At 52.7% G+C, this 25,451-nt stretch overlaps 3 protein-coding genes across 6 annotated transcripts in view; 1 reads left to right on the top strand and 2 right to left on the bottom strand.

Annotated features, from left to right (window-relative positions):
• Window positions 1-25,451, top strand: part of gemin6 (gem (nuclear organelle) associated protein 6) — a 52,535-nt gene that overhangs the window by 14,498 nt on the left and 12,586 nt on the right. The window lies entirely within an intron of this gene.
• Window positions 2,301-3,920, bottom strand: LOC140305224 (protein EOLA1). Of its 3 annotated transcripts, none has more exons than XM_072383975.1 (4): window positions 3,608-3,919; window positions 3,221-3,539; window positions 2,932-3,146; window positions 2,301-2,868 (listed from the first exon to the last, which is right to left on the bottom strand). In XM_072383975.1, the coding sequence occupies exons 2-3, from the start codon at window positions 3,477-3,479 to the stop codon at window positions 2,938-2,940; spliced, it is 468 nt and encodes a 155-aa protein (XP_072240076.1). In that variant the 5' UTR covers window positions 3,480-3,539; window positions 3,608-3,919; the 3' UTR covers window positions 2,301-2,868; window positions 2,932-2,937. The 3 variants fall into 3 exon arrangements, with proteins under 3 accessions (XP_072240076.1, XP_072240077.1, XP_072240078.1); XM_072383976.1 differs by having other exon boundaries at window positions 2,301-2,854; XM_072383977.1 differs by lacking the exon at window positions 2,301-2,868 and having other exon boundaries at window positions 2,930-3,146; window positions 3,608-3,920.
• On the bottom strand, window positions 4,091-25,198 carry LOC140305222 (actin-binding protein WASF3-like). 2 transcript variants are annotated; one of them, XM_072383973.1, is made up of 11 exons: window positions 25,014-25,198; window positions 19,431-19,570; window positions 18,918-19,052; window positions 16,123-16,276; window positions 15,877-15,994; window positions 13,251-13,295; window positions 11,413-11,537; window positions 11,079-11,330; window positions 10,871-11,010; window positions 10,591-10,791; window positions 4,091-5,340 (listed from the first exon to the last, which is right to left on the bottom strand). In XM_072383973.1, exons 2-11 carry the CDS (start codon window positions 19,561-19,563, stop codon window positions 5,183-5,185), a joined length of 1,461 nt encoding a protein of 486 aa, XP_072240074.1. In that variant the 5' UTR covers window positions 19,564-19,570; window positions 25,014-25,198; the 3' UTR covers window positions 4,091-5,182. The 2 variants fall into 2 exon arrangements, with proteins under 2 accessions (XP_072240074.1, XP_072240075.1); XM_072383974.1 differs by lacking the exon at window positions 25,014-25,198 and having other exon boundaries at window positions 19,431-20,116.

Genomic DNA, 25,451 nt, shown 5'->3' with positions numbered 1-25,451 from the left:
AGGGTCAGACAGCCAGCCGAGGGTCAGACAGCCAGCCGAGGGTCAGACAGCCAGCCGAGGGTCAGACAGCCAGCCGAGGGTCAGACGGACAGCCGAGGGTCAGACAGCTAGCCGAGGGTCAGACAGACAGCCGAGGGTCAGACGGACAGCCGAGGGTCAGACGGACAGCCGAGGGTCAGACGGACAGCCGAGGGTCAGACAGCCGAGGGTCAGACAGACAGCCGAGGGTCAGACAGACAGCCGAGGGTCAGACAGACAGCCGAGGGTCAGACAGACAGCCGAGGGTCAGACAGCCAGCCGAGGGTCAGACAGACAGCCGAGGGTCAGACAGACAGCCGAGGGTCAGACAGACAGCCGAGGGTCAGACAGACAGCCGAGGGTCAAACGGCCGAGGGTCAGACAGACAGCCGAGGGTCAGACAGACAGCCGAGGGTCAGACAGACAGCCGAGGGTCAGTCGGCCGAGGGTCAGACAGACAGCCGAGGGTCAGACAGACAGCCGAGGGTCAGACAGACAGCCGAGGGTCAGACAGACAGCCGAGGGTCAGACAGACAGCCGAGGGTCAGACAGACAGCCGAGGGTCAGACAGACAGCCGAGGGTCAGACAGCCGAGGGTCGGACAGACAGCCGAGGGTCGGACAGACAGCCGAGGGTCAGACAGACAGCCGAGGGTCAGACAGACAGCCGAGGGTCAGACAGCCAGCCGAGGGTCAGACGGACAGCCGAGGGTCAGACGGACAGCCGAGGGTCAGACAGACAGCCGAGGGTCAGACGGACAGCCGAGGGTCAGACAGACAGCCGAGGGTCAGACAGCTGCCTCGGCTCTTACTGTGGTAGAAACTTTCAGATCATTTCACTGAGGAGCTGCAGAGTCCCCGGACCCCCGGAGTCCTGCAGCTTTCTGAAACCTTTAAAGTGTCCTGATCAACAGTTCTGCAGCTTTCTGAAACCTTTAAAGTGTCCTGATCAATAGTTCTGCAGCTTTCTGAAACCTTTAAAGTGTCCTGATCAATAGTTCTGCAGCTTTCTGAAACCTTTAAAGTGTCCTGATCAATAGTTCTGCAGCTTTCTGAAACCTTTAAAGTGTCCTGATCAATAGTTCTGCAGCTTTCTGAAACCTTTAAAGTGTCCTGATCAATAGTTCTGCAGCTTTCTGAAACCTTTAAAGTGTCCTGATCAATAGTTCTGCAGCTTTCTGTAACCTTTAAAGTGTCCTGATCAATAGTTCTGCAGCTTTCTGTAACCTTTAAAGTGTCCTGATCAATAGTTCTGCAGCTTTCTGAAACCTTTAAAGTGTCCTGATCAACAGTTCTGCAGCTTTCTGAAACCTTTAAAGTGTCCTGATCAACAGTTCTGCAGCTTTCTGAAACCTTTAAAGTGTCCTGATCAACAGTTCTGCAGCTTTCTGAAACCTTTAAAGTGTCCTGATCAACAGTTCTGCAGCTTTCTGTAACCTTTAAAGTGTCCTGATCAATAGTTCTGCAGCTTTCTGAAACCTTTAAAGTGTCCTGATCAACAGTTCTGCAGCTTTCTGAAACCTTTAAAGTGTCCTGATCAACAGTTCTGCAGCTTTCTGAAACCTTTAAAGTGTCCTGATCAATAGTTCTGCAGCTTTCTGAAACCTTTAAAGTGTCCTGATCAATAGTTCTGCAGCTTTCTGAAACCTTTAAAGTGTCCTGATCAATAGTTCTGCAGCTTTCTGAAACCTTTAAAGTGTCCTGATCAATAGTTCTGCAGCTTTCTGTAACCTTTAAAGTGTCCTGATCAACAGTTCTGCAGCTTTCTGAAACCTTTAAAGTGTCCTGATCAACAGTTCTGCAGCTTTCTGAAACCTTTAAAGTGTCCTGATCAACAGTTCTGCAGCTTTCTGAAACCTTTAAAGTGTCCTGATCAATAGTTCTGCAGCTTTCTGAAGCTCTTTCAGTTTTTCTTTGGACATTTTCTGCTTTTTCCCTCATCTTCAGTCCTTGTTCCTGAACATTTTCAGTGTTTTTTCTTTGTTCAGCTGCTTAACTCTGACCTTTGAACCATTCAGGCAGAAAAAAGGCTCCTAACTCAAGGGATGAACCAGTGTTGTGTCGACACAGAACAGACAACTTAGCAAAGAAGCCATTTTAAACTGGATCTTTAGGCTCTTTGTCACAAAGACACATCATTTGTTCCCATTTCTTTAGCTGCATCTATGAAAAACAGCAAAGAAAACACAGTTTGACAGACAGAAAATAGGATTTCTGCAGCAACAAGGTGATTCCCAAAGAGCTATTAGCTGAAAACTTGGCATATCTCAGCATGGTGTGCAGTGTGTCCTTAAAACATTTGAGGAAACTGGACAAGTGGAGGACAAAAGAAGAAGTGTCAGGCCTAAAAAACTATCTCCAGCAGATGAACAGGATCTGAAAGTGATGGATATCAAAGTGATTATTTAACTGGGAGATGATCAATTGTTCAGATTTCTGAGGGCAGTGAGATTTTACCTGAAGCCCTATCACAGCTGGTCGGGTCATGTGACTGTAGCCACATCTTCTGTGACTCTGATTCTTTTTAAAATCGTGACTTTGTGCTGATGAATGGTTTAAAAACCCAAACGACAGGTTTGTCATTTCTTTCCTTTTAATCTGCAGGTAGAAATGTCAGAATGTTCTGAGCAGGCCTTGGGTGTCGGTTTCGGGTCTTTACCAGTAACAAAGTAATGACCCGGTGCGAGTTTCCGCTGTTGGACCCGTCGGACCATCAGAACCTGAAGTCCCAGAATAAAGTTCTTTCTGACCCAGAACCAGCTGAGAGGAGTCCGGGTCCAACCGGTCCTTTCAGAACCTCCTCAGTCCACAGATGGAAACGGGTTTCACTTTTTCACCTGAAACAGAACTTCTAACAGATAAATTCCCACATCTGGCAGATGTGACCGTATTTCCAACGGCCCCCTCCACCCACCTGTCGTCATGGTAACAGCTCAGCAGGGATCTCCACGGTCCAAAGGTCACGACCGCCCCGTGTACTCAGCGGCGCCCGCAGCCAGCGTGGGTTGGACAGATAAGTCAAGTGTTTCTGCTGCGGACCCAGCAGAACCGCCGCCTCCTGCAGGCCCTGTAGCTCCGCCCCCTGCAGCGAGGCGGGACAGAGCCAGGTCCGGCCCACATCCACCAGCCCTGAAACGGTGAGAGATGAGTGATGCCTTCAGGAACGCCTCGTAAAACCACATGTGAGAAGTTTATTTGCCCACCTGCCACCACACCGCGGCTGAACCGCTCCCCAGAGTCCAGCAGCGCTTGGATCTGGGCTCCGCTCATCCCCAGCAGCCCGCCCAACACCGCCCTCCACTCCTCTCCCTCCCAGTCCCGCCAGGCCACGTGGACTGCCAGGGTCTGGTGTTCCAGCGGGGCCAGCAGGGGTCTCCAGCGGCTCTCCACCGTCTTCACCCCGTCCAGAATCAGACCGGCGTACGGCTGCCGGAAGGACAGGCACCACAGCTGCTCCGACATCTGTCAGGAGCCCGAACCTCTCAGGGGCGGGACGTCAGTCCGGTCCAGTAAACGGGATTCCTGGAGAATAAAAAGTTCAAATGTGTCCGAATGAAAACCAGCAGCTTAAAAATATTTAGCTTACTTACTGAAGAGTGAACGGAGCGGAACCGTTTCCGCCGATGAGACCAGAAAACCCCACGTGGTCGTGTAACGTTTTTATTTCCGGTCAGATTAAAAAACATCAGCTGTTAAGAGCTAGAATACTTTAGGTCCGTGCGCGCTCCCTGCGGGGTGATGCGCTGCGCGCTCCCTGCGGGGTGTCGCCTCAGTTTGATGCTCTGTGAATGTGTTCTGCACGAACCGGGTCAGATCTTTGGACCCGGGTTGGTCTGAGTTCTGCAGGACTCACTTTCGGCTCCAGGACCAGCGCCGCTTTCTCTTCTTCTTCGGTGGAATTTATCGGCAGCAGTCATCTGCTGCCCTCAGCAGGTGAGACGGAAATATAAAAAGGCTGAAATAAAACTGACCCATTTAAACACGTTAGATTAGAAACACCAACACTTTTAATTCTTTACACTTTAACAGAGTTTACAGTTAAAACATGGAAATGTAAAGATTACAATGAAACTAAACAGGTAATTAGTCTGTATTATTATGCAAACACACATTTTACTTCTAAAGTGTGCAAATAAAGTCTAAATATAAAAGAAAACATTTAAATTTTACACGATATTTAACTGATGTAAAAAAAATCATGAAACTAGAGCAAGTTAAAGGACTGAAATACTTTTACTTTTTTCTGATAAAGCAGCAAAATAAAGAATAAAAAAACATTTTCTGTCTGTGAAAGACTTGAATGAATTTCCTGTTTATTAATCTGATAAATAAAAGCTGATTTCAGATCTGTGAAGCTGCTGTTTTCATATGAAGTAAAAACCAGAGGAGAGGGATCGGTGCGGTTTTATCATCGGACTCTGCTGCTTTTTCAGTTTGCACAACATGCAAGTCACAAGATCACAGTGGAGTCAGCAAATCGATAAATATCTACAGGCAGTGACAAAGGGTGGAGGACAGAAGGGACACGCCCCTTTCTCAGTGGTTACATCGGCAGAATATAAAAAGATGAACCGTTTCCTGGAGGATGCCATCTTGTGCATGATTGTTACACTGCTGCAAACATTAACTGCAGAAATTCACAGAAGAAGAAATTCATGACATTCGACTTTCTGTTAGAGCAGAAACGACAAAATAAAACGGATCAAATATTTAAAATGTGTCAGAAAAATGTTTGTTTTTTTATAGGCAGAAAAATAGAAAATAAATTTGGTTTAAGTTTCTTCAGGAAAGTTTAAAAAAGGTGAAAACCTCTTCCCGTGAAGAAGAAAATCCACCACCATACTGATGGGCGCCACCTGCTGGACGCTCTGACTCACTGTTTCGCCACAGTGCAGCAGAGTCGGCGCCTTCCACAGGTGGCGATGTTCCTTATCGTCTCTGTCCTGAGGGGGGCGCTGCAGCAGCTGCTAAGTTTCCACACGATAACCCCGAGTTTGTTGTCTTGAACTGGATCAGACTGGACGTGTCCCCACTAAGACTCACAAACACACGAGCTGATAACGAACCAATACGATGAAATAATGAAGCAGCTTCATCAAGTTCTGAGACGTTGTTCTGAAACGTTCTGCGCTGTATCCTCTCTGGACTGATCCTGGTCGGCCTCCTCAGTCGGACCACTCCTGGTCCTCGGGCTCAGATTCCTCCTCTGACTCGCTGTACTCCACTGCGATGCGCCGAGACAAGATGGTGGCCACATCGTTTCCTGTGGGCTCTCGCTTCTTGGCCTCCTCCTGCTGCTCCTGAACTTTCCTCAGCTGGATCCCTGCAGGTGAGACAGAAAACCTCACAACCTCCCCAGAACCAGAACCCCCCCACACCAGAACCCCCCAACACCAGAACTCCCCAACACCAGAACCCCCAACACCAGAACCCCCCACACCAGAACTCCCCAACACCAGAACCCCCAACACCAGAACCCCCCACACCAGAACTCCCCAACACCAGAACTCCCCCACACCAGAACCCCCCAACACCAGAACTCCCCAACACCAGAACTCCCCCACACCAGAACTCGCTAACACCAGAACTCGCTAACACCAGAACTCCCCCCACACCAGAACCCCCCAACACCAGAACTCCCCAACACCAGAACTCCCCCACACCAGAACTCGCTAACACCAGAACTCGCTAACACCAGAACTCCCCCCACACCAGAACCCCCCAACACCAGAACTCCCCAACACCAGAACTCGCTAACACCAGAACTCTCCAACACCAGAACCCCCCCCACACCAGAACTCCCCAACACCAGAACTCCCCCACACCAGAACTCGCTAACACCAGAACTCGCTAACACCAGAACTCCCCCACACCAGAACTCCCCAACACCGGAACTCCCCCACACCAGAACTCCCCAACACCAGAACCCCCCCCACACCAGAACCCCCCCACACCAGAACTCCCCAACACCAGAACTCCCCAACACCAGAACCCCCCCCACACCGGAACCCCCCCACACCGGAACTCGCTAACACCGGAACTCCCCAACACCAGAACTCCCCAACACCAGAACCCCCCCCACACCGGAACCCCCCCACACCGGAACTCGCTAACACCGGAACTCGCCAACACGGGAACTCGCTAACACCAGAACTCGCCAACACCAGAACTCCCCAACACCAGAACTCCCCAACACCAGAACTCCCCAACACCAGAACTCCCCAACACCAGAACCCCCCCCACACCAGAACTCCCCCACACCAGAACTCGCTAACACCGGAACTCGCCAACACCGGAACTCGCTAACACCAGAACTCGCCAACACCAGAACTCCCCAACACCAGAACCCCCCCACACCAGAACCCCCCCACACCAGAACTCGCTAACACCGGAACTCCCCAACACCAGAACCCCCCCACACCAGAACCCCCCCACACCGGAACTCGCCAACACCGGAACTCGCTAACACCGGAACCCCCCACACCGGAACTCGCCAACACCGGAACTCGCTAACACCGGAACTCCCCAACACCAGAACCCCCCCACACCAGAACTCCCCAACACCAGAACTCCCCAACACCATAACTCCCCAACACCAGAACCCCCCCACACCAGAACTCCCCAACACCAGAACCCCCAACACCAGAACCCCCCCCACACCAGAACCCCCCCACACCGGAACTCGCCAACACCGGAACTCGCTAACACCAGAACTCGCCAACACCAGAACTCCCCAACACCGGAACTCGCCAACACCAGAACCCCCCCACACCAGAACTCCCCAACACCAGAACCCCCCCCACACCGGAACCCCCCCACACCAAAACTCGCTAACACCGGAACTCGCCAACACCGGAACTCGCCAACACCAGAACTCGCCAACACCGGAACTCGCCAACACCGGAACTCGCCAACACCGGAACTCGCCAACACCAGAACCCCCAACACCAGAACTCCCCAACACCAGAACCCCCAACACCAGAACTCCCCCACACCAGAACTCCCCAACACCGGAACTCCCCCACACCAGAACTCCCCAACACCAGAACTCCCCAACACCGGAACTCCCCCACACCAGAACCCCCCAACACCATAACTCCCCAACACCAGAACCCCCCCACACCAGAACTCCCCAACACCAGAACCCCCCCCACACCAGAACCCCCCCACACCAGAACTCCCCAACACCAGAACTCCCCAACACCATAACTCCCCAACACCAGAACCACCCCACACCAGAACTCCCCAACACCAGAACCCCCCCCACACCGGAACCCCCCCACACCAGAACTCGCTAACACCGGAACTCGCCAACACGGGAACTCGCTAACACCAGAACTCGCCAACACCAGAACTCCCCAACACCAGAACTCCCCAACACCAGAACTCCCCAACACCAGAACCCCCCCCACACCGGAACCCCCCCACACCAGAACCCCCCCACACCAGAACTCGCTAACACCGGAACTCGCCAACACCGGAACTCGCTAACACCAGAACTCGCCAACACCAGAACTCCCCAACACCAGAACCCCCCCACACCAGAACCCCCCCACACCAGAACTCGCTAACACCGGAACTCGCCAACACCGGAACTCGCTAACACCGGAACCCCCCACACCGGAACTCGCCAACACCGGAACTCGCTAACACCGGAACTCCCCAACACCAGAACCCCCCAACACCAGAACTCCCCAACACCAGAACTCCCCAACACCATAACTCCCCAACACCAGAACCCCCCCACACCAGAACTCCCCAACACCAGAACCCCCAACACCAGAACCCCCCCCACACCAGAACCCCCCCACACCGGAACTCGCCAACACCGGAACTCGCTAACACCAGAACTCGCCAACACCAGAACTCCCCAACACCGGAACTCGCCAACACCAGAACCCCCCCACACCAGAACTCCCCAACACCAGAACCCCCCCCACACCGGAACCCCCCCACACCGGAACTCGCCAACACCGGAACTCGCTAACACCAGAACTCGCCAACACCGGAACTCGCTAACACCGGAACTCGCCAACACCGGAACTCGCCAACACCGGAACTCGCCAACACCGGAACTCGCCAACACCAGAACCCCCCCACACCAGAACTCCCCAACACCAGAACTCCCCAACACCATAACTCCCCAACACCAGAACCCCCCCACACCAGAACTCCCCAACACCAGAACCCCCAACACCAGAACCCCCCCCACACCAGAACCCCCCCACACCAGAACTCGCCAACACCGGAACTCGCCAACACCGGAACTCGCCAACACCAGAACTCGCCAACACCATAACTCCCCAACACCAGAACCCCCCCACACCAGAACCCCCCCACACCAGAACTCCCCAACACCAGAACTCCCCAACACCAGAACCCCCCCACACCAGAACTCCCCAACACCAGAACTCCCCAACACCATAACTCCCCAACACCAGAACCCCCCCACACCAGAACTCCCCAACACCAGAACCCCCAACACCAGAACCCCCCCCACACCAGAACTCGCTAACACCAGAACTCCCCAACACCGGAACTCGCTAACACCGGAACTCCCCAACACCAGAACCCCCCCACACCAGAACCCCCCCACACCAGAACTCGCTAACACCAGAACTCCCCAACACCGGAACTCCCCAACACCAGAACTCCCCAACACCAGAACCCCCCCACACCAGAACTCCCCAACACCAGAACTCCCCAACACCATAACTCCCCAACACCAGAACCCCCCCACACCAGAACTCCCAACACCAGAACCCCCCCCACACCAGAACCCCCCCACACCAGAACTCGCTAACACCAGAACTCCCCCACACCAGAACCCCCCCACACCAGAACTCCCCAACACCAGAACCCCCCACACCAGAACCCCCCCACACCAGAACTCGCTAACACCAGAACTCCCCCACACCAGAACCCCCCCACACCAGAACCCCCCACACCAGAACCCCCCCACACCGGAACTCCCCAACACCGGAACTCGCTAACACCGGAACTCGCTCACACCGGAACTCGCTAACACCGGAACTCGCCAACACCGGAACTCCCCAACACCAGAACCCCCCCACACCAGAACCCCCCCACACCGGAACTCCCCAACACCAGAACCCCCCACACCAGAACCCCCCCACACCAGAACTCCCCAACACCGGAACTCCCCAACACCGGAACTCGCCAACACCGGAACTCGCCAACACCGGAACTCGCCAACACCGGAACTCCCCAACACCGGAACTCGCCAACACCGGAACTCGCCAACACCGGAACTCGCCAACACCGGAACTCGCCAACACCGGAACTCCCCAACACCGGAACTCCCCCACACCGGAACTCGCCAACACCGGAACTCGCCAACACCGGAACTCCCCAACACCGGAACTCGCTCACACCGGAACTCGCTAACACCGGAACTCGCCAACACCGGAACTCGCCAACACCGGAACTCGCCAACACCGGAACTCGCCAACACCGGAACTCGCCAACACCGGAACTCCCCAACACCGGAACTCGCCAACACCGGAACTCGCCAACACCGGAACTCGCCAACACCGGAACTCGCCAACACCGGAACTCGCTCACACCGGAACTCGCCAACACCGGAACTCGCCAACACCGGAACTCGCCAACACCGGAACTCGCCAACACCGGAACTCCCCAACACCGGAACTCGCTCACACCGGAACTCGCCAACACCGGAACTCGCCAACACCGGAACTCGCCAACACCGGAACTCGCCAACACCGGAACTCGCTCACACCGGAACTCGCCAACACCGGAACTCGCCAACACCGGAACTCCCCCACACCGGAACTCGCCAACACCGGAACTCGCCAACACCGGAACTCCCCAACACCGGAACTCGCTCACACCGGAACTCGCCAACACCGGAACTCGCCAACACCGGAACTCGCTCACACCGGAACTCGCCAACACCGGAACTCGCCAACACCGGAACTCGCCAACACCGGAACTCGCCAACACCGGAACTCGCTCACACCGGAACTCGCCAACACCGGAACTCGCCAACACCGGAACTCGCCAACACCGGAACTCGCCAACACCGGAACTCGCCAACACCGGAACTCGCCAACACCGGAACTCGCCAACACCGGAACTCCCCAACACCGGAACTCGCCAACACCGGAACTCGCCAACACCGGAACTCGCCAACACCGGAACTCGCCAACACCGGAACTCGCTCACACCGGAACTCGCCAACACCGGAACTCGCCAACACCGGAACTCGCCAACACCGGAACTCGCCAACACCGGAACTCCCCAACACCGGAACTCGCTCACACCGGAACTCGCCAACACCGGAACTCGCCAACACCGGAACTCGCCAACACCGGAACTCGCCAACACCGGAACTCGCTCACACCGGAACTCGCCAACACCGGAACTCGCCAACACCGGAACTCGCCAACACCGGAACTCGCCAACACCGGAACTCGCCAACACCGGAACTCCCCAACACTGGAACTCGCTAACACCGGAACTCCCCAACACCGGAACTCGCTAACACCGGAACTCGCCAACACCGGAACTCCCCCACACCGGAACTCACCTCTGCGTATGGCTGCAAGCAGATCACTGCGGGCATCGTTCATCGGCACATTCGGACCGCCAGAAGACTTCCTGCCCTCTGCTGCAGGGGGCAGCGGTGGTGCTGCAGCCGAAGAAGCGGGGGGCTGCCCAGCAGGGCGGGAAGGGATGTAGTTAGCTGGTGGAGGAGGGGGTGGAGAGGGGCTGTAAGGCCGACCGCCACCTGCAAAACCAGGAGATGTTTCATCTGTTTTATATGGTAACTCTCACTGCTGGTGACATCATAACCTGATGCCTCTCACCTTGGTTACCAGGAGTGGCTGCACGGTGCAGAGTGGTTGCCATGGCAGCAGAATGGGCAGAGCTGTTGGGGAACACCACATGTCTCGCTGATGGCATGAGTGGCGGCGGCGGCGGAGGGGCTGGGGGGGTCTGATGGTCACTGGGGAGAGATCAGGTGTGTAATCACAGCGCAGACACAGTGATCAGCGTGTGGGTAAGTGTGTGTACCTGGCCTCCTTTGCCACGTTGCTCCGTGCTCCATTCTGATTGGCTGAGCTGTTAAGCGGTGGGTGGGGGTGATGATGCGGCTGGTTGCGCCCCAGAGAGTGCTGCCGAGTGGTTGCTGCAGTGACTGCAGAGGTGGGTCGGAGGGCCCGGTCCAACGACTGAGTCTGACCGCTGCCACTGTTTGCCATGGTGATGGCATCCTTCCCATCATGGGCTTGGTGGGGCGTGGAGGGGTCATCTGACCTCCCTGACCTGGGGAGGGGCGGAGCTGTCACACCTGTTCTGACTCAGTCAGATTGGGTTAAGCAGGTGCGGTGCTGCTGTGTGGATTTACCTGTCAGGTGATATGGATCCATCAGAGGTGTGATAAGGTGATGGTGTCATTCGAGCATCGGGGCGGAGCTCCTTGTCGTAGGCCATCAGGTTCCACTCCTGCCGCCGGTTACGAGCTTTCCGAACCTTCTCAGGGAACAGAGAAGATGGGATTTTAAAGAGCCTGTTGGACACGTTTCTATTTCAGAGGGTCATGACGACCCAGTTGGACCGAACCCCAGTTTCTCTGCTTGACCCCACCAATGAGCTCTGGAGGTCGTACACTGGAGTCCAGACCAGGTGAGATCTAAAATCTCAGTAGTTTTCTACATCATTCCTGGCTCTCCTGGGGATTGAAGAAGTCCAGGAGGACTCAGGTCCTATGATGAAACCCTCAGCTGGATCCTGAATCTGAAGGGACAGCAGCTCTCCTCTGAGCTCCAGAGAAAATTCATGAGCAGCATTCAGAGTTTGGCTCGCTTTGAGCTTCTGTGATCCAGTATGAACCCTCACCCCGTATGGAATCTGATTGGTGCCGATGAAATCAAACGAAACCTCTTTTATATCAAACAGAAAGCAGAATCTGAAAGAGGATAAACCTCACTGAAGCACAAAATGAGTCATTTAAAACGTAAATGTTACAATCTGCAAATTCTGTACCTGCTGCATCGGGCATATGCTTATCTGGATGTGTCTTATATGTGAGAATCACGTTCTTTGACTTCTCCTGTGCCTTCAGCCCCATTCTGACAGACAAGCTTGTAGGTATGGGTGTGGCCCCCTCCCTGACATCATGCATTATAGACTATCTGACTGCCAGACCACAGTATGTCAGGATGGGGAGATGTGTTTCTGGAACGCTGGAATGCAGTTCTGGGGCTCCACAGGGCACCGTTTTGGCTCCTTTTCTTTTCACCCTGAACACATCAGACTTCAGGTGCAACTCAGAGTCCTGCCACATGCAGAAGTGTTCTGATGATACGGCTGTTGAGCCATGTGTGCGCGGTGGACAGGGGAAGGAGTACAGGGACCTGGTGGAGGCCTTCTATGGCTGGACCAAAAGTAACTTTTTGCTCCTGAACAAAACCAAGACCAAAGAGCTGGTGGTGGACTTCGGGAGACCTAAACTCCATACCAGTCAGTCTGCATTGATGGAAGGGACTGTTCAGACCTGCAAATACCTGGGGGTGGTGCTGGATAATAAACTGGAGTCTGCCAACATAGAAGCAGTGAACAGGAGGGGCCAGAGGCTCAGGTCCTTCAGTGTCTGCAGAGACATGATGTGCCTGTTTTATCACACTGAGAGGCCCTGTTCTATGCTGCTGTCTGCTGGGGAGCTGCACTACAGACAGAAACTGTAGGCGCCCGGACAAAGTGGTGAAAAAGGCCGGTTCTGTTGTAGGCAGCAGACTAAACCCTCTCAGTGCTGTGGTGGAGCAGCAGATGGGGAGGAAATTATTTTCTGTTTTGGAGAATAATAAACATCCTCTCCACAGCATCCTCCACAGAGGCTCGTCTCACTGCGCTGCAGGACTGAGAGCTTCAGGAGGTCCTTTGTCCCCACAGCCAAAAGGCTTTTTAACAGTGACTGCTGACATGTTCTTCTCAAATTTACTCATTTAGTTATTGATTATTATTATTAGTAGTAGTATTGTTGTTGTCTAATATACAATCATTGTAAAAATTATATATATAATTTTTTGAGCTACCTTTTCTACAAATTTGAATATATAATTGTGGGTGTTGTGGTTGGGAGATGTTAGAGAAACATGAGAAAGAATAAAACGCTTGGAGAGCTGCTCCTCTGTCCAATCCCACGAACCTTAAACACTCAGAGAATCAACTAAGATGAAAATTCACCTTCTTCACCTCCCGTCCAGAAGACTCCTCGACGTGCTTCTGCTCCTGGAAGCCAAGAAAGAAACTTTTACAGACCTGGACGGACGGATGGAGAAACAGACGGACGGACGGAGGAACAGACGGATGGAGAAACAGACGGATGGAGAAACAGACGGACGGACGGAGGAACAGACGGACGGAGAAACAGACGGACGGATGGAGAAACAGACGGATGGAGAAACAGACGGACGGACGGAGGAACAGACGGATGGATGGAGGAACAGACGGACGGAGAAACAGACGGATGGAGAAACAGACGGACGGATGGAGGAACAGACGGACGGACGGAGGAACAGACGGATGGATGGATGGAGGAACAGACGGACGGAGAAACAGACGGATGGATGGATGGAGAAACAGACGGACGGATGGAGAAACAGACGGACGGATGGAGGAACAGACGGATGGAGAAACAGACGGACGGATGGAGAAACAGACGGATGGACGGATGGAGAAACAGACGGACGGAGAAACAGACGGATGGAGAAACAGACGGACGGACGGAGGAACAGACGGATGGATGGATGGAGGAACAGACGGACGGAGAAACAGACGGATGGAGAAACAGACGGACGGATGGAGGAACAGACGGACGGACGGAGGAACAGACGGATGGATGGATGGAGGAACAGACGGACGGAGAAACAGACGGATGGATGGATGGAGAAACAGACGGACGGATGGAGAAACAGACGGACGGATGGAGGAACAGACGGACGGACGGAGGAACAGACGGATGGATGGATGGAGGAACAGACGGACGGATGGAGGAACAGACGGACGGACGGAGGAACAGACGGATGGATGGATGGAGGAACAGACGGACGGACGGAGGAACAGACGGATGGATGGATGGAGGAACAGACGGATGGATGGATGGAGGAACAGACGGATGGAGAAACAGACGGACGGATGGAGGAACAGACGGATGGATGGATGGAGAAACAGACGGATGGACGGACGGAGAAACAGACGGACGGATGGAGAAACAGACGGACGGACGGAGGAACAGACGGATGGATGGATGGAGGAACAGACGGACGGACGGAGGAACAGACGGACGGACGGAGGAACAGACGGATGGATGGATGGAGAAACAGACGGACGGATGGAGGAACAGACGGACGGACGGAGGAACAGACGGATGGATGGATGGAGGAACAGACGGATGGAGAAACAGACGGACGGATGGAGGAACAGACGGATGGATGGATGGAGGAACAGACGGATGGATGGATGGAGAAACAGACGGACGGATGGAGGAACAGACGGATGGATGGATGGAGGAACAGACGGATGGATGGATGGAGAAACAGACGGACGGATGGAGGAACAGACGGATGGATGGATGGAGGAACAGACGGATGGATGGAGGAACAGACGGACGGACGGAGGAACAGACGGATGGATGGATGGAGGAACAGACGGATGGATGGATGGAGAAACAGACGGATGGACGGACGGAGAAACAGACGGACGGATGGAGAAACAGACGGATGGATGGATGGAGGAACAGACGGATGGAGAAACAGACGGACGGACGGAGGAACAGACGGATGGAGAAACAGACGGATGGAGAAACAGACGGATGGATGGATGGAGGAACAGACGGACGGATGGAGAAACAGACGGATGGATGGAGGAACAGACGGATGGAGAAACAGACGGATGGAGAAACAGACGGATGGAGGAACAGACGGATGGAGGAACAGACGGACGGATGGAGGAACAGACGGATGGAGGAACAGACGGATGGAGAAACAGACGGACGGATGGAGGAACAGACGGATGGAGGAACAGACGGATGGAGGAACAGACGGACGGATGGAGGAACAGACGGATGGAGGAACAGACGGACGGATGGAGGAACAGACGGATGGAGAAACAGACGGATGGAGGAACAGACGGATGGAGAAACAGACGGATGGAGGAACAGACGGATGGAGGAACAGACGGATGGAGAAACAGACGGACGGATGGATGGAGGAACAGACGGATGGAGGAACAGACGGACGGAGAAACAGACGGACGGATGGAGAAACAGACGGATGGAGAAACAGACGGATGGAGAAACAGACGGATGGAGAAACAGACGGATGGATGGAGGAACAGACGGATGGAGAAACAGACGGATGGAGGAACAGACGGATGGAGAAACAGACGGACGGAGAAACAGACGGATGGAGAAACAGACGGATGGAGAAACAGACGGATGGATGGAGAAACAGACGGACGGAGAAACAGACGGATGGAGGAACAGACGGATGGACGGATGGAGAAACAGACGGATGGACGGATGGAGAAACAGACGGATGGAGGAACAGACGGATGGAGGAACAGACGGATGGATGGAGAAACAGACGGACGGAGGAACAGACGGATGGAGAAACAGACGGATGGACGGACGGAGAAACAGACGGATGGATGGATGGAGGAACAGACGGATGGATGGATGGAGGAACAGACGGATGGAGAAACAGACGGATGGACGGATGGAGAAACAGACGGATGGATGGATGGAGAAACAGACGGATGGATGGATGGAGAAACAGACGGATGGACGGACGGAGGAACCGATTGGATGGACCTTTTGTCGTCTCTTCTCCTTGCGTTTGTTCTCGGTTGCCTGCAGCATCTTTTCCTTCCACAGGTTGAAGAAGTACGAAGGGTCGGTGTAGAATTTCAGGCCGTCCTTCTTGTCATCCCTACCAACGCAGAAGCTCAGTCAGACTGAAAATCCATGCTGGGGGGTGAGGATATTGAGTGGGGGGGGCTTAAACTGGCCTCCAGGGGTCAGGATTTTGGTGGAGGGGTAAAGTGGGTTAAAACTGACCTGTAGGGGGTCAGGATGTTGAGGGGAGGCGGTTTGTCGCAGCCTTGGTACATCTCCAGCACCGGGCTCAGGATGGAGTTCCGTGTCACCACCTGCTGGTCCTGGATGGTACTGCTCCTGAAAGCCTTCCGCATGTTGATGTCCTGCAGAGACACTTCACAACCAACACAACTGTTACTCCCCCAGAAGAAAGGTCAGAGGAGAAAACGGCAAACAAACTGTTTCAGGGAGGAATTTATAGAACTAATTTCATATTATTTCCCACAGCGCAGTGTGTTGTTATTTCCACACAAAGAGGAAGTCGGGCAGATATCTGATCTCTGAGTCACTTTACAGGGAGACTGAATACTTCCAGGTCTCCTCCAGGGGATTTTGTGTAGAGGAGCAGATCTGGACTGTATGGTATCTGCAGTGAACCAGAACAAATGAATGATCCCTGTTTTCCAAAAAGAAGGACTTCAGGATGTGTTCTTAGGAGTTCCTCCCCTCCTGTTCCCAGAGAAAGCTGCACTGAGCGGTGGGAAGACTGACTGCTGCAGCTCAAGAGTGAAGGTTTGGGTGGAGGTTTGGGTGAAGGTTTGGGTGGAGGTTTGGGTGAAGGTTTGGGTGGAGGTTTGGGTGAAGGTTTGGATGAAGGTTTGGATGAAGGTTTGGGTGAAGGTTTGGATGAAGGTTTGGATGAAGGTTTGGGTGAAGGTTTGGATGAAGGTTTGGGTGGAGGTTTGGGTGAAGGTTTGGGTGAAGGTTTGGATGAAGGTTTGGGTGAAGGTTTGGGTGAAGGTTTGGGTGGAGGTTTGGGTGGAGGTTTGGGTGAAGGTTTGGGTGAAGGTTTGGGTGAAGGTTTGGGTGAAGGTTTGGATGAAGGTTTGGGTGAAGGTTTGGGTGAAGGTTTGGGTGGAGGTTTGGGTGAAGGTTTGGATGAAGGTTTGGGTGAAGGTTTGGGTGAAGGTTTGGGTGGAGGTTTGGATGAAGGTTTGGGTGAAGGTTTGGGTGAAGGTTTGGGTGAAGGTTTGGGTGAAGGTTTGGGTGGAGGTTTGGGTGAAGGTTTGGGTGGAGGTTTGGGTGAAGGTTTGGATGAAGGTTTGGATGAAGGTTTGGGTGAAGGTTTGGATGAAGGTTTGGATGAAGGTTTGGGTGAAGGTTTGGGTGAAGGTTTGGGTGAAGGTTTGGGTGAAGGTTTGGGTGAAGGTTTGGATGAAGGTTTGGGTGAAGGTTTGGATGAAGGTTTGGGTGAAGGTTTGGGTGAAGGTTTGGGTGAAGGTTTGGATGAAGGTTTGGGTGAAGGTTTGGGTGAAGGTTTGGATGAAGGTTTGGGTGAAGGTTTGGGTGAAGGTTTGGGTGAAGGTTTGGATGAAGGTTTGGGTGAAGGTTTGGGTGAAGGTTTGGGTGGAGGTTTGGATGAAGGTTTGGGTGAAGGTTTGGGTGAAGGTTTGGGTGAAGGTTTGGGTGAAGGTTTGGATGAAGGTTTGGGTGAAGGTTTGGGTGAAGGTTTGGGTGAAGGTTTGGGTGGAGGTTTGGGTGAAGGTTTGGGTGGAGGTTTGGATGAAGGTTTGGGTGAAGGTTTGGGTGAAGGTTTGGGTGGAGGTTTGGATGAAGGTTTGGATGAAGGTTTGGGTGAAGGTTTGGGTGAAGGTTTGGGTGAAGGTTTGGGTGAAGGTTTGGGTGAAGGTTTGGGTGAAGGTTTGGGTGAAGGTTTGGGTGAAGGTTTGGGTGAAGGTTTGGGTGAAGGTTTGGGTGAAGGTTTGGGTGAAGGTTTGGATGAAGGTTTGGATGAAGGTTTGGGTGAAGGTTTGGGTGGAGGTTTGGGTGAAGGTTTGGGTGAAGGTTTGGGTGAAGGTTTGGGTGAAGGTTTGGATGAAGGTTTGGGTGAAGGTTTGGGTGAAGGTTTGGGTGAAGGTTTGGGTGGAGGTTTGGGTGAAGGTTTGGGTGGAGGTTTGGATGAAGGTTTGGGTGAAGGTTTGGGTGAAGGTTTGGGTGAAGGTTTGGGTGAAGGTTTCGGTGAAGGTTTGGATGAAGGTTTGGATGAAGGTTTGGGTGAAGGTTTGGGTGAAGGTTTGGGTGAAGGTTTGGGTGAAGGTTTGGGTGGAGGTTTGGGTGGAGGTTTGGGTGAAGGTTTGGGTGGAGGTTTGGATGAAGGTTTGGATGAAGGTTTGGGTGAAGGTTTGGGTGAAGGTTTGGGTGGAGGTTTGGGTGGAGGTTTGGGTGAAGGTTTGGGTGGAGGTTTGGGTGAAGGTTTGGATGAAGGTTTGGGTGAAGGTTTGGGTGAAGGTTTGGGTGAAGGTTTGGGTGAAGGTTTGGGTGAAGGTTTGGATGAAGGTTTGGGTGAAGGTTTGGGTGAAGGTTTGGGTGAAGGTTTGGGTGAAGGTTTGGATGAAGGTTTGGGTGAAGGTTTGGGTGAAGGTTTGGATGAAGGTTTGGGTGAAGGTTTGGGTGAAGGTTTGGATGAAGGTTTGGGTGGAGGTTTGGGTGAAGGTTTGGGTGAAGGTTTGGGTGAAGGTTTGGGTGAAGGTTTGGGTGGAGGTTTGGGTGAAGGTTTGGGTGAAGGTTTGGGTGAAGGTTTGGATGAAGGTTTGGGTGAAGGTTTGGGTGAAGGTTTGGGTGAAGGTTTGGGTGGAGGTTTGGGTGGAGGTTTGGGTGAAGGTTTGGGTGAAGGTTTGGATGAAGGTTTGGGTGAAGGTTTGGGTGGAGGTTTGGATGAAGGTTTGGGTGAAGGTTTGGGTGAAGGTTTGGGTGACGGTTTGGGTGCCTCCTGTGATGTTAACAGGGGATGTGGGTGCAGCAGGGTGGTTACCCACCTTCCTCCACGGTGGAGTCCAGCTGAGTGACCTTCACAGCCAGCAGGTCCACCCTCTCCTGCAGGCTGCTCATCCGCAGGTAGAAGCTGCTGGCTTCTGTGAACAGCTCGCTGAAGATGTCCTCCGCATAGCGACCTGCACGCCACCAACAGGAAGTCATCAAGTTCATACCATGACTGTGAGATCACCATCAGATTATAACTGAGCTGGAGTACTGGTCCAGTCCGCCACCTGTTGGGTAATCAGGTATTTTCATTTCAGGTTTCTTGGATAAGCTGCTGTGTTGAGCTGTTTAAACTTAAATCGGTAACATCTGTCGCTGCTGCCATCTCCTCTGTTGAGATAAAGTGAATATTTTCCTTCTCTGCGGTACTGCTCATGTAAACATTTCCAGAACACCTACGTTGCTGTAACAGATATGTTGTTTATTTGAGATGCTTCATAGCTCCATGAACGCTGCAGTGAGGGCAATCAGACATGAAGTCACCACAACATGCAAGCCTTAGCACTCACTGAGTCCTCCCAGCTGCTTGATGACAGCAGCCAGCGTGCTGTTGGTGACGCACTCCAGCTCACTGGCAACGCCATCAGGCAGAGCCCCGCGGCACAGGTACCTGGGCTCGATGATCCTCTTCACCAGCGGCATGGCTGACCTGCACAGAGACGCACTGACACTTTAATGCTGAAATCCTTCCCTGTCAGTTAAATGCTGAGTAAAGTAAGGCTTTTGCTTTTCAAAGTGAATCTCAGACAAAGTGAACCCTTACTGCTTCAATAGGAATTCAGAGCGCAAGTAGCAGATCAATCAACTGCTGATCGATGCTCTGATTAACCGATCATCAGCCAGTGTGAAGTTCTGTCAGGTTTCAGGTGTGTGTTAACATGGTGCCAAGGAGGAAAGACACCAGCAAGGGTGACGTCCCCCAGGAAACCATCACTGCAGCTCACTGCTGCTGAAGCTGCTGAATCAGGGGTTCACTTAGTTTTACTCACTGCTGCTGAAGCTGCTGGATCAGGGGTTCACTTAGTTTTACTCACTGCTGCTGAAGCTGCTGGATCAGGGGTTCACTTAGTTTTACTCACTGCTGCTGAAGCTGCTGGATCAGGGGTTCACTTAGTTTTACACTCACTGCTGCTGAAGCTGCTGGATCAGGGGTTCACTTAGTTTTACTCACTGCTGCTGAAGCTGCTGGATCAGGGGTTCACTTAGTTTTACACTCACTGCTGCTGAAGCTGCTGGATCAGGGGTTCACTTAGTTTTACACTCACTGCTGCTGAAGCTGCTGGATTAGGGGTTCACTTATTTTTACACTCACTGCTGCTGAAGCTGCTGGATCAGGGGTTCACTTAGTTTTACACTCACTGCTGCTGAAGCTGCTGGATCAGGGGTTCACTTAGTTTTACACTCACTGCTGCTGAAGCTGCTGGATCAGGGGTTCACTTAGTTTTACACTCACTGCTGCTGAAGCTGCTGGATCAGGGGTTCACTTAGTTTTACTCACTGCTGTTGAAGCTGCTGGATCAGGGGTTCACTTAGTTTTACACTCACTGCTGCTGAAGCTGCTGGATCAGGGGTTCACTTAGTTTTACACTCACTGCTGCTGAAGCTGCTGGATCAGGGGTTCACTTAGTTTTACACTCACTGCTGCTGAAGCTGCTGGATCAGGGGTTCACTTAGTTTTACACTCACTGCTGCTGAAGCTGCTGGATCAGGGGTTCACTTAGTTTTACACTCACTGCTGCTGAAGCTGCTGGATCAGGGGTTCACTTAGTTTTACTCACTGCTGCTGAAGCTGCTGGATCAGGGGTTCACTTAGTTTTACTCACTGCTGCTGAAGCTGCTGGGTCAGGGGTTCACTTAGTTTTACTCCCTGCTGCTGAAGCTGCTAGATCAGGGGTTCACTTAGTTTTACACTCACTGCTGCTGAAGCTGCTGGATCAGGGGTTCACTTAGTTTTACACTCACTGCTGCTGAAGCTGCTGGATCAGGGGTTCACTTAGTTTTACTCACTGCTGTTGAAGCTGCTGGATCAGGGGTTCACTTAGTTTTACACTCACTGCTGCTGAAGCTGCTGGATCAGGGGTTCACTTAGTTTTACACTCACTGCTGCTGAAGCTGCTGGATCAGGGGTTCACTTAGTTTTACACTCACTGCTGCTGAAGCTGCTGGATCAGGGGTTCACTTAGTTTTACACTCACTGCTGCTGAAGCTGCTGGATCAGGGGTTCACTTAGTTTTACACTCACTGCTGCTGAAGCTGCTGGATCAGGGGTTCACTTAGTTTTACTCACTGCTGCTGAAGCTGCTGGATCAGGGGTTCACTTAGTTTTACTCACTGCTGCTGAAGCTGCTGGATCAGGGGTTCACTTAGTTTTGTCATGTGTTTTATGAACAGCCGGTTTTATTATGTTCTGGAGGATAAGATGTTCTGTGTACATTCACACACACGGTGCTGCTGTCTCAGAGGGCATTGCCATGGAAACACAGCCAGCCTCTCACATCACGCTCTGTTGCCCACAGAGCGCACCATGGTTGCTGTTGCTAGGAGACAGAGTGGGCAGTCCTGCATCACATCATGTAAGTGTCGGCCTGCAGAAACCAACAGTAATCAGATTACTGTGCTTCATGCTGAATGAAAGAGTTGGTCCAGCAGCTGCTGCTGATCCAATACCGACAGAGGAGGGATCAGCTGTCCACTCAATTTCATTGTCTCTACCATAAGTCAAAAATAAATATGCATGTTGTCACAAATGGATTTAAAAATTAAATCCAGCTTCATGCAGAGACAAACAAGTGGTTAGATGATACAGCTGTGTCACATGACATGTTAATCTGATGTCAAAAAACATCTCAATTTGTTACTGGTGGGTGAGACTAAAAATTGAGGGGAGGAGTCGGTGGGAGCAGTGTTGCCCTCTGCTGGTCGAGGCTCACACCCTGCTGCCTGTGACAGGATTTTGCATTGCATTGACCTGGTACCAGCAGTATGCATTTAGTTTTCGACTACAGGCACCACCTCAACTTATGATCATCATGGCAATTATCTTTTGTTTGTGACCAAGCAGAGAAAGGTTTGTACCTCCAGGACTGACCATAGCAGGTATCTGTGAGCTTCTACTGTCTTTGAAATACTCCTCTCTAAAACATGCGGGGCAGGGACACATCTGAAACATGCGGGGCAGGGACACATCTGAAACATGCGGGGCAGGGACACATCTAAAACATGCGGGGCAGGGACACATCTAAAACATGCGGGACACGGACACATCTGAAACATGCGGGGCAGGGACACATCTAAAACATGTGGGGCAGGGACACATCTGAAACATGCGGGGCAGGGACACATCTAAAACATGCGGGGCACGGACACATCTAAAACATGCGGGGCACGGACACATCTGAAACATGCGGGGCAGGGACACATCTGAAACATGCGGGGCAGGGACACATCTGAAACATGCGGGGCAGGAATACATCTAAAACATGCGGGGCAGGGACACATCTAAAACATGCGGGGCAGGGACACATCTGAAACATGCGGGGCAGGGACACATCTGAAACATGCGGGGCAGGGACACATCTGAAACATGCGGGGCAGGAATACATCTAAAACATGCGGGGCAGGGACACATCTGAAACATGCGGGGCAGGGACACATCTGAAACATGCGGGGCAGGGACACATCTGAAACATGCGGGGCACGGACACATCTGAAACATGCGGGACACGGACACATCTAAAACATGCGGGGCACGGACACATCTAAAACATGCGGGGCAGGGACACATCTGAAACATGCGGGGCAGGGACACATCTAAAACATGCGGGGCAGGGACACATCTGAAACATGCGGGGCAGGAATACATCTGAAACATGCGGGGCAGGGACACATCTAAAACATGCGGGGCAGGGACATATCTAAAACATGCGGGGCAGGGACACATCTGAAACATGCGGGGCAGGGACACATCTGAAACATGCGGGGCAGGGACACATCTAAAACATGCGGGGCAGGGACACATCTGAAACATGCGGGGCAGGGACACATCTGAAACATGCGGGGCAGGGATACATCTGAAACATGCGGGGCAGGAATACATCTGAAACATGCGGGGCAGGGACACATCTGAAACATGCGGGGCAGGGACACATCTGAAACATGCGGGGCAGGGACACATCTGAAACATGCGGGGCAGGGACACATCTAAAACATGCGGGGCAGGGACACATCTAAAACATGCGGGGCAGGGACACATCTGAAACATGCGGGGCAGGGATACATCTGAAACATGCGGGGCAGGAATACATCTGAAACATGCGGGGCAGGGACACATCTGAAACATGCGGGGCAGGGACACATCTAAAACATGCGGGGCACGGACACATCTGAAACATGCGGGGCAGGGACACATCTGAAACATGCGGGGCAGGGACACATCTGAAACATGCGGGGCAGGGACACATCTAAAACATGCGGGGCAGGGACACATCTGAAACATGCGGGGCAGGGACACATCTGAAACATGCGGGGCAGGGACACATCTGAAACATGCGGGGCAGGGATACATCTGAAACATGCGGGGCAGGGACACATCTGAAACATGCGGGGCAGGGACACATCTAAAACATGCGGGGCAGGGACACATCTGAAACATGCGGGACAGGGACACATCTGAAACATGCGGGGCAGGGATACATCTGAAACATGCGGGGCAGGGACACATCTGAAACATGCGGGGCAGGGACACATCTGAAATATATGGGGAAAATGTTCCCAGAAAACACTGCTGTAGTGATTCTGATAAAGGAAGCTCCATATGAGATCCAGTCAGTGAGCTGTTGTCATGACTACGGTGACCAGATGTCCCACTCTGTGCCGGACAGTCTGCAGTTTCATTACTTTTCACACATCCCACAAACTGAGACGTTGTCCCGCATTGTTATTGAAAGACTCATAATCTGACATTCATGAAAGGGCTGTGTGGAGAAAGCAGTGAGGGGCGGGCTGTTTGATCATGGATCACAGGTTCAGGGCGCCCCCACCACCAAAAAACAATGCAAATCAGGTCAGAACGGCACCGGCATGCAGCACGAGACATGGTCAGAAAGGGAGGAAAGCGCGACTCGTACAACAAAGACTGGGAAACTATCTCCCCCAGAAACCAGTGCAAGGAGAGTCTGGGGAAGTTTTATGAAGTTTGAGTCATTTTTCCAGACAATGGGAGACTCACAAAAAGCGCTAAAATTGAAAGAACAACTTCAGTCCTGACTGTTTTTTCCATGTTCAGCTGTACGCAGTCAGCTGTGAAATGGTATGAAAGCTCCATGCTGCCTGAAAGTTGCATTTAAATCAAATGGATATTATTCAGTTTTTATTTGCAGTGCTACTGAATCAAAGCACAGTAATGTCCAAGCTAAGGGCAGAATAGAGATGTTTCAAAGTTATTTCAGACCACCTCCATGCATTGATGTCCCACATTGTTCCACATCTGGTGAATTGGAATCTGCCCCCCCCCCCCCCCCCCCCCATTAGGGTTAGGGTTAACCCTGAATCTCATTGGTCCAAATTGAGGGGTTAGTTTTTGTTGTAGATGCAACTTCTGAACTGCTCAGCTTCCCAAAAACTAGATTCAAACCTGTTTGTTTCCAGCCTGACTGACAGGAAACAGAAACTCGCCTCCTGGATCTCCTTCAGGTCGCACCCCCCCCCCCCCCGATCTCCACATGATGATCAAACTTTAACGTTTAAGTCACTGACCACACATATGTAAATAACCCCCCCCCCCCCCCCCCCACACACACACCTTCAAAAACCAGAAATCTGAAGGAACGTCTCACAAGTCTTTGGTGAAGACTAATGTGTAGTATACCCCCCCCCCCCCCCCCCCCCCCCCCCCCCCCCCCCCAGACACACACCAGGTGACAATGATCGATCAGTTGGTCGACCTACGAACTCGCAGCTGATGACGTCACCGCAGGTGTCTGATCAGTGATCGATATTTGGGCCGTGACGGCGTCTTCCAATCGATCACTGCGCGTATTTATTCCATAACGCGTCAGCTGCAAACGAGCCAATAGGGGGTCGACGAGACTCACCAGGCTGAGGCTCCGGTCCGGACCCGGTTCTTGCTGCTCGGGTTGCTCCGTCACAGAGCGACGGGCGGCGGACTCATCCTCTTCCTCCGGCCCGGAGCGGATGCTGGCAGATGGAGGAGGAGGGGGTGGTCTTCCTCGCCTCCTGTCGGCCGCTGTCGGCTTTTGTCGGTAAACTCCGGCAGAAAGCGCCACAGATGGACCTTCAGTCAGAAACGGAGAAGCTGCGGATTCAGTCTGATGTTTCTGTAGAGTTCAGATAAAACAGCAACAGTTCGGTTTCAGGTTCCGCTGCACTCCGATTTAAACGTACCTGGAAGTTCATCACGTTTCTAGGTTTTCAGTCTTCATTCCTTTTCAGCTGGAAATGATCAGATATTTTTTCCAAATAATCACAGAGAGCTTCATCGTTTCCTCTTCTGGATAAAAAACTAATTGGTG

The sequence above is a fragment of the Leuresthes tenuis genome, unplaced genomic scaffold (genome assembly GCF_036924035.1).
Source record: "Leuresthes tenuis unplaced genomic scaffold, fLeuTen1.0.hap1 SCAF_4, whole genome shotgun sequence".
Classification (NCBI taxonomy): Eukaryota; Metazoa; Chordata; class Actinopteri; order Atheriniformes; family Atherinopsidae; genus Leuresthes; species Leuresthes tenuis.
Note: the sequence above shows the minus strand (reverse complement) of the source record. Positions and strands in the feature narration are given on the sequence as shown.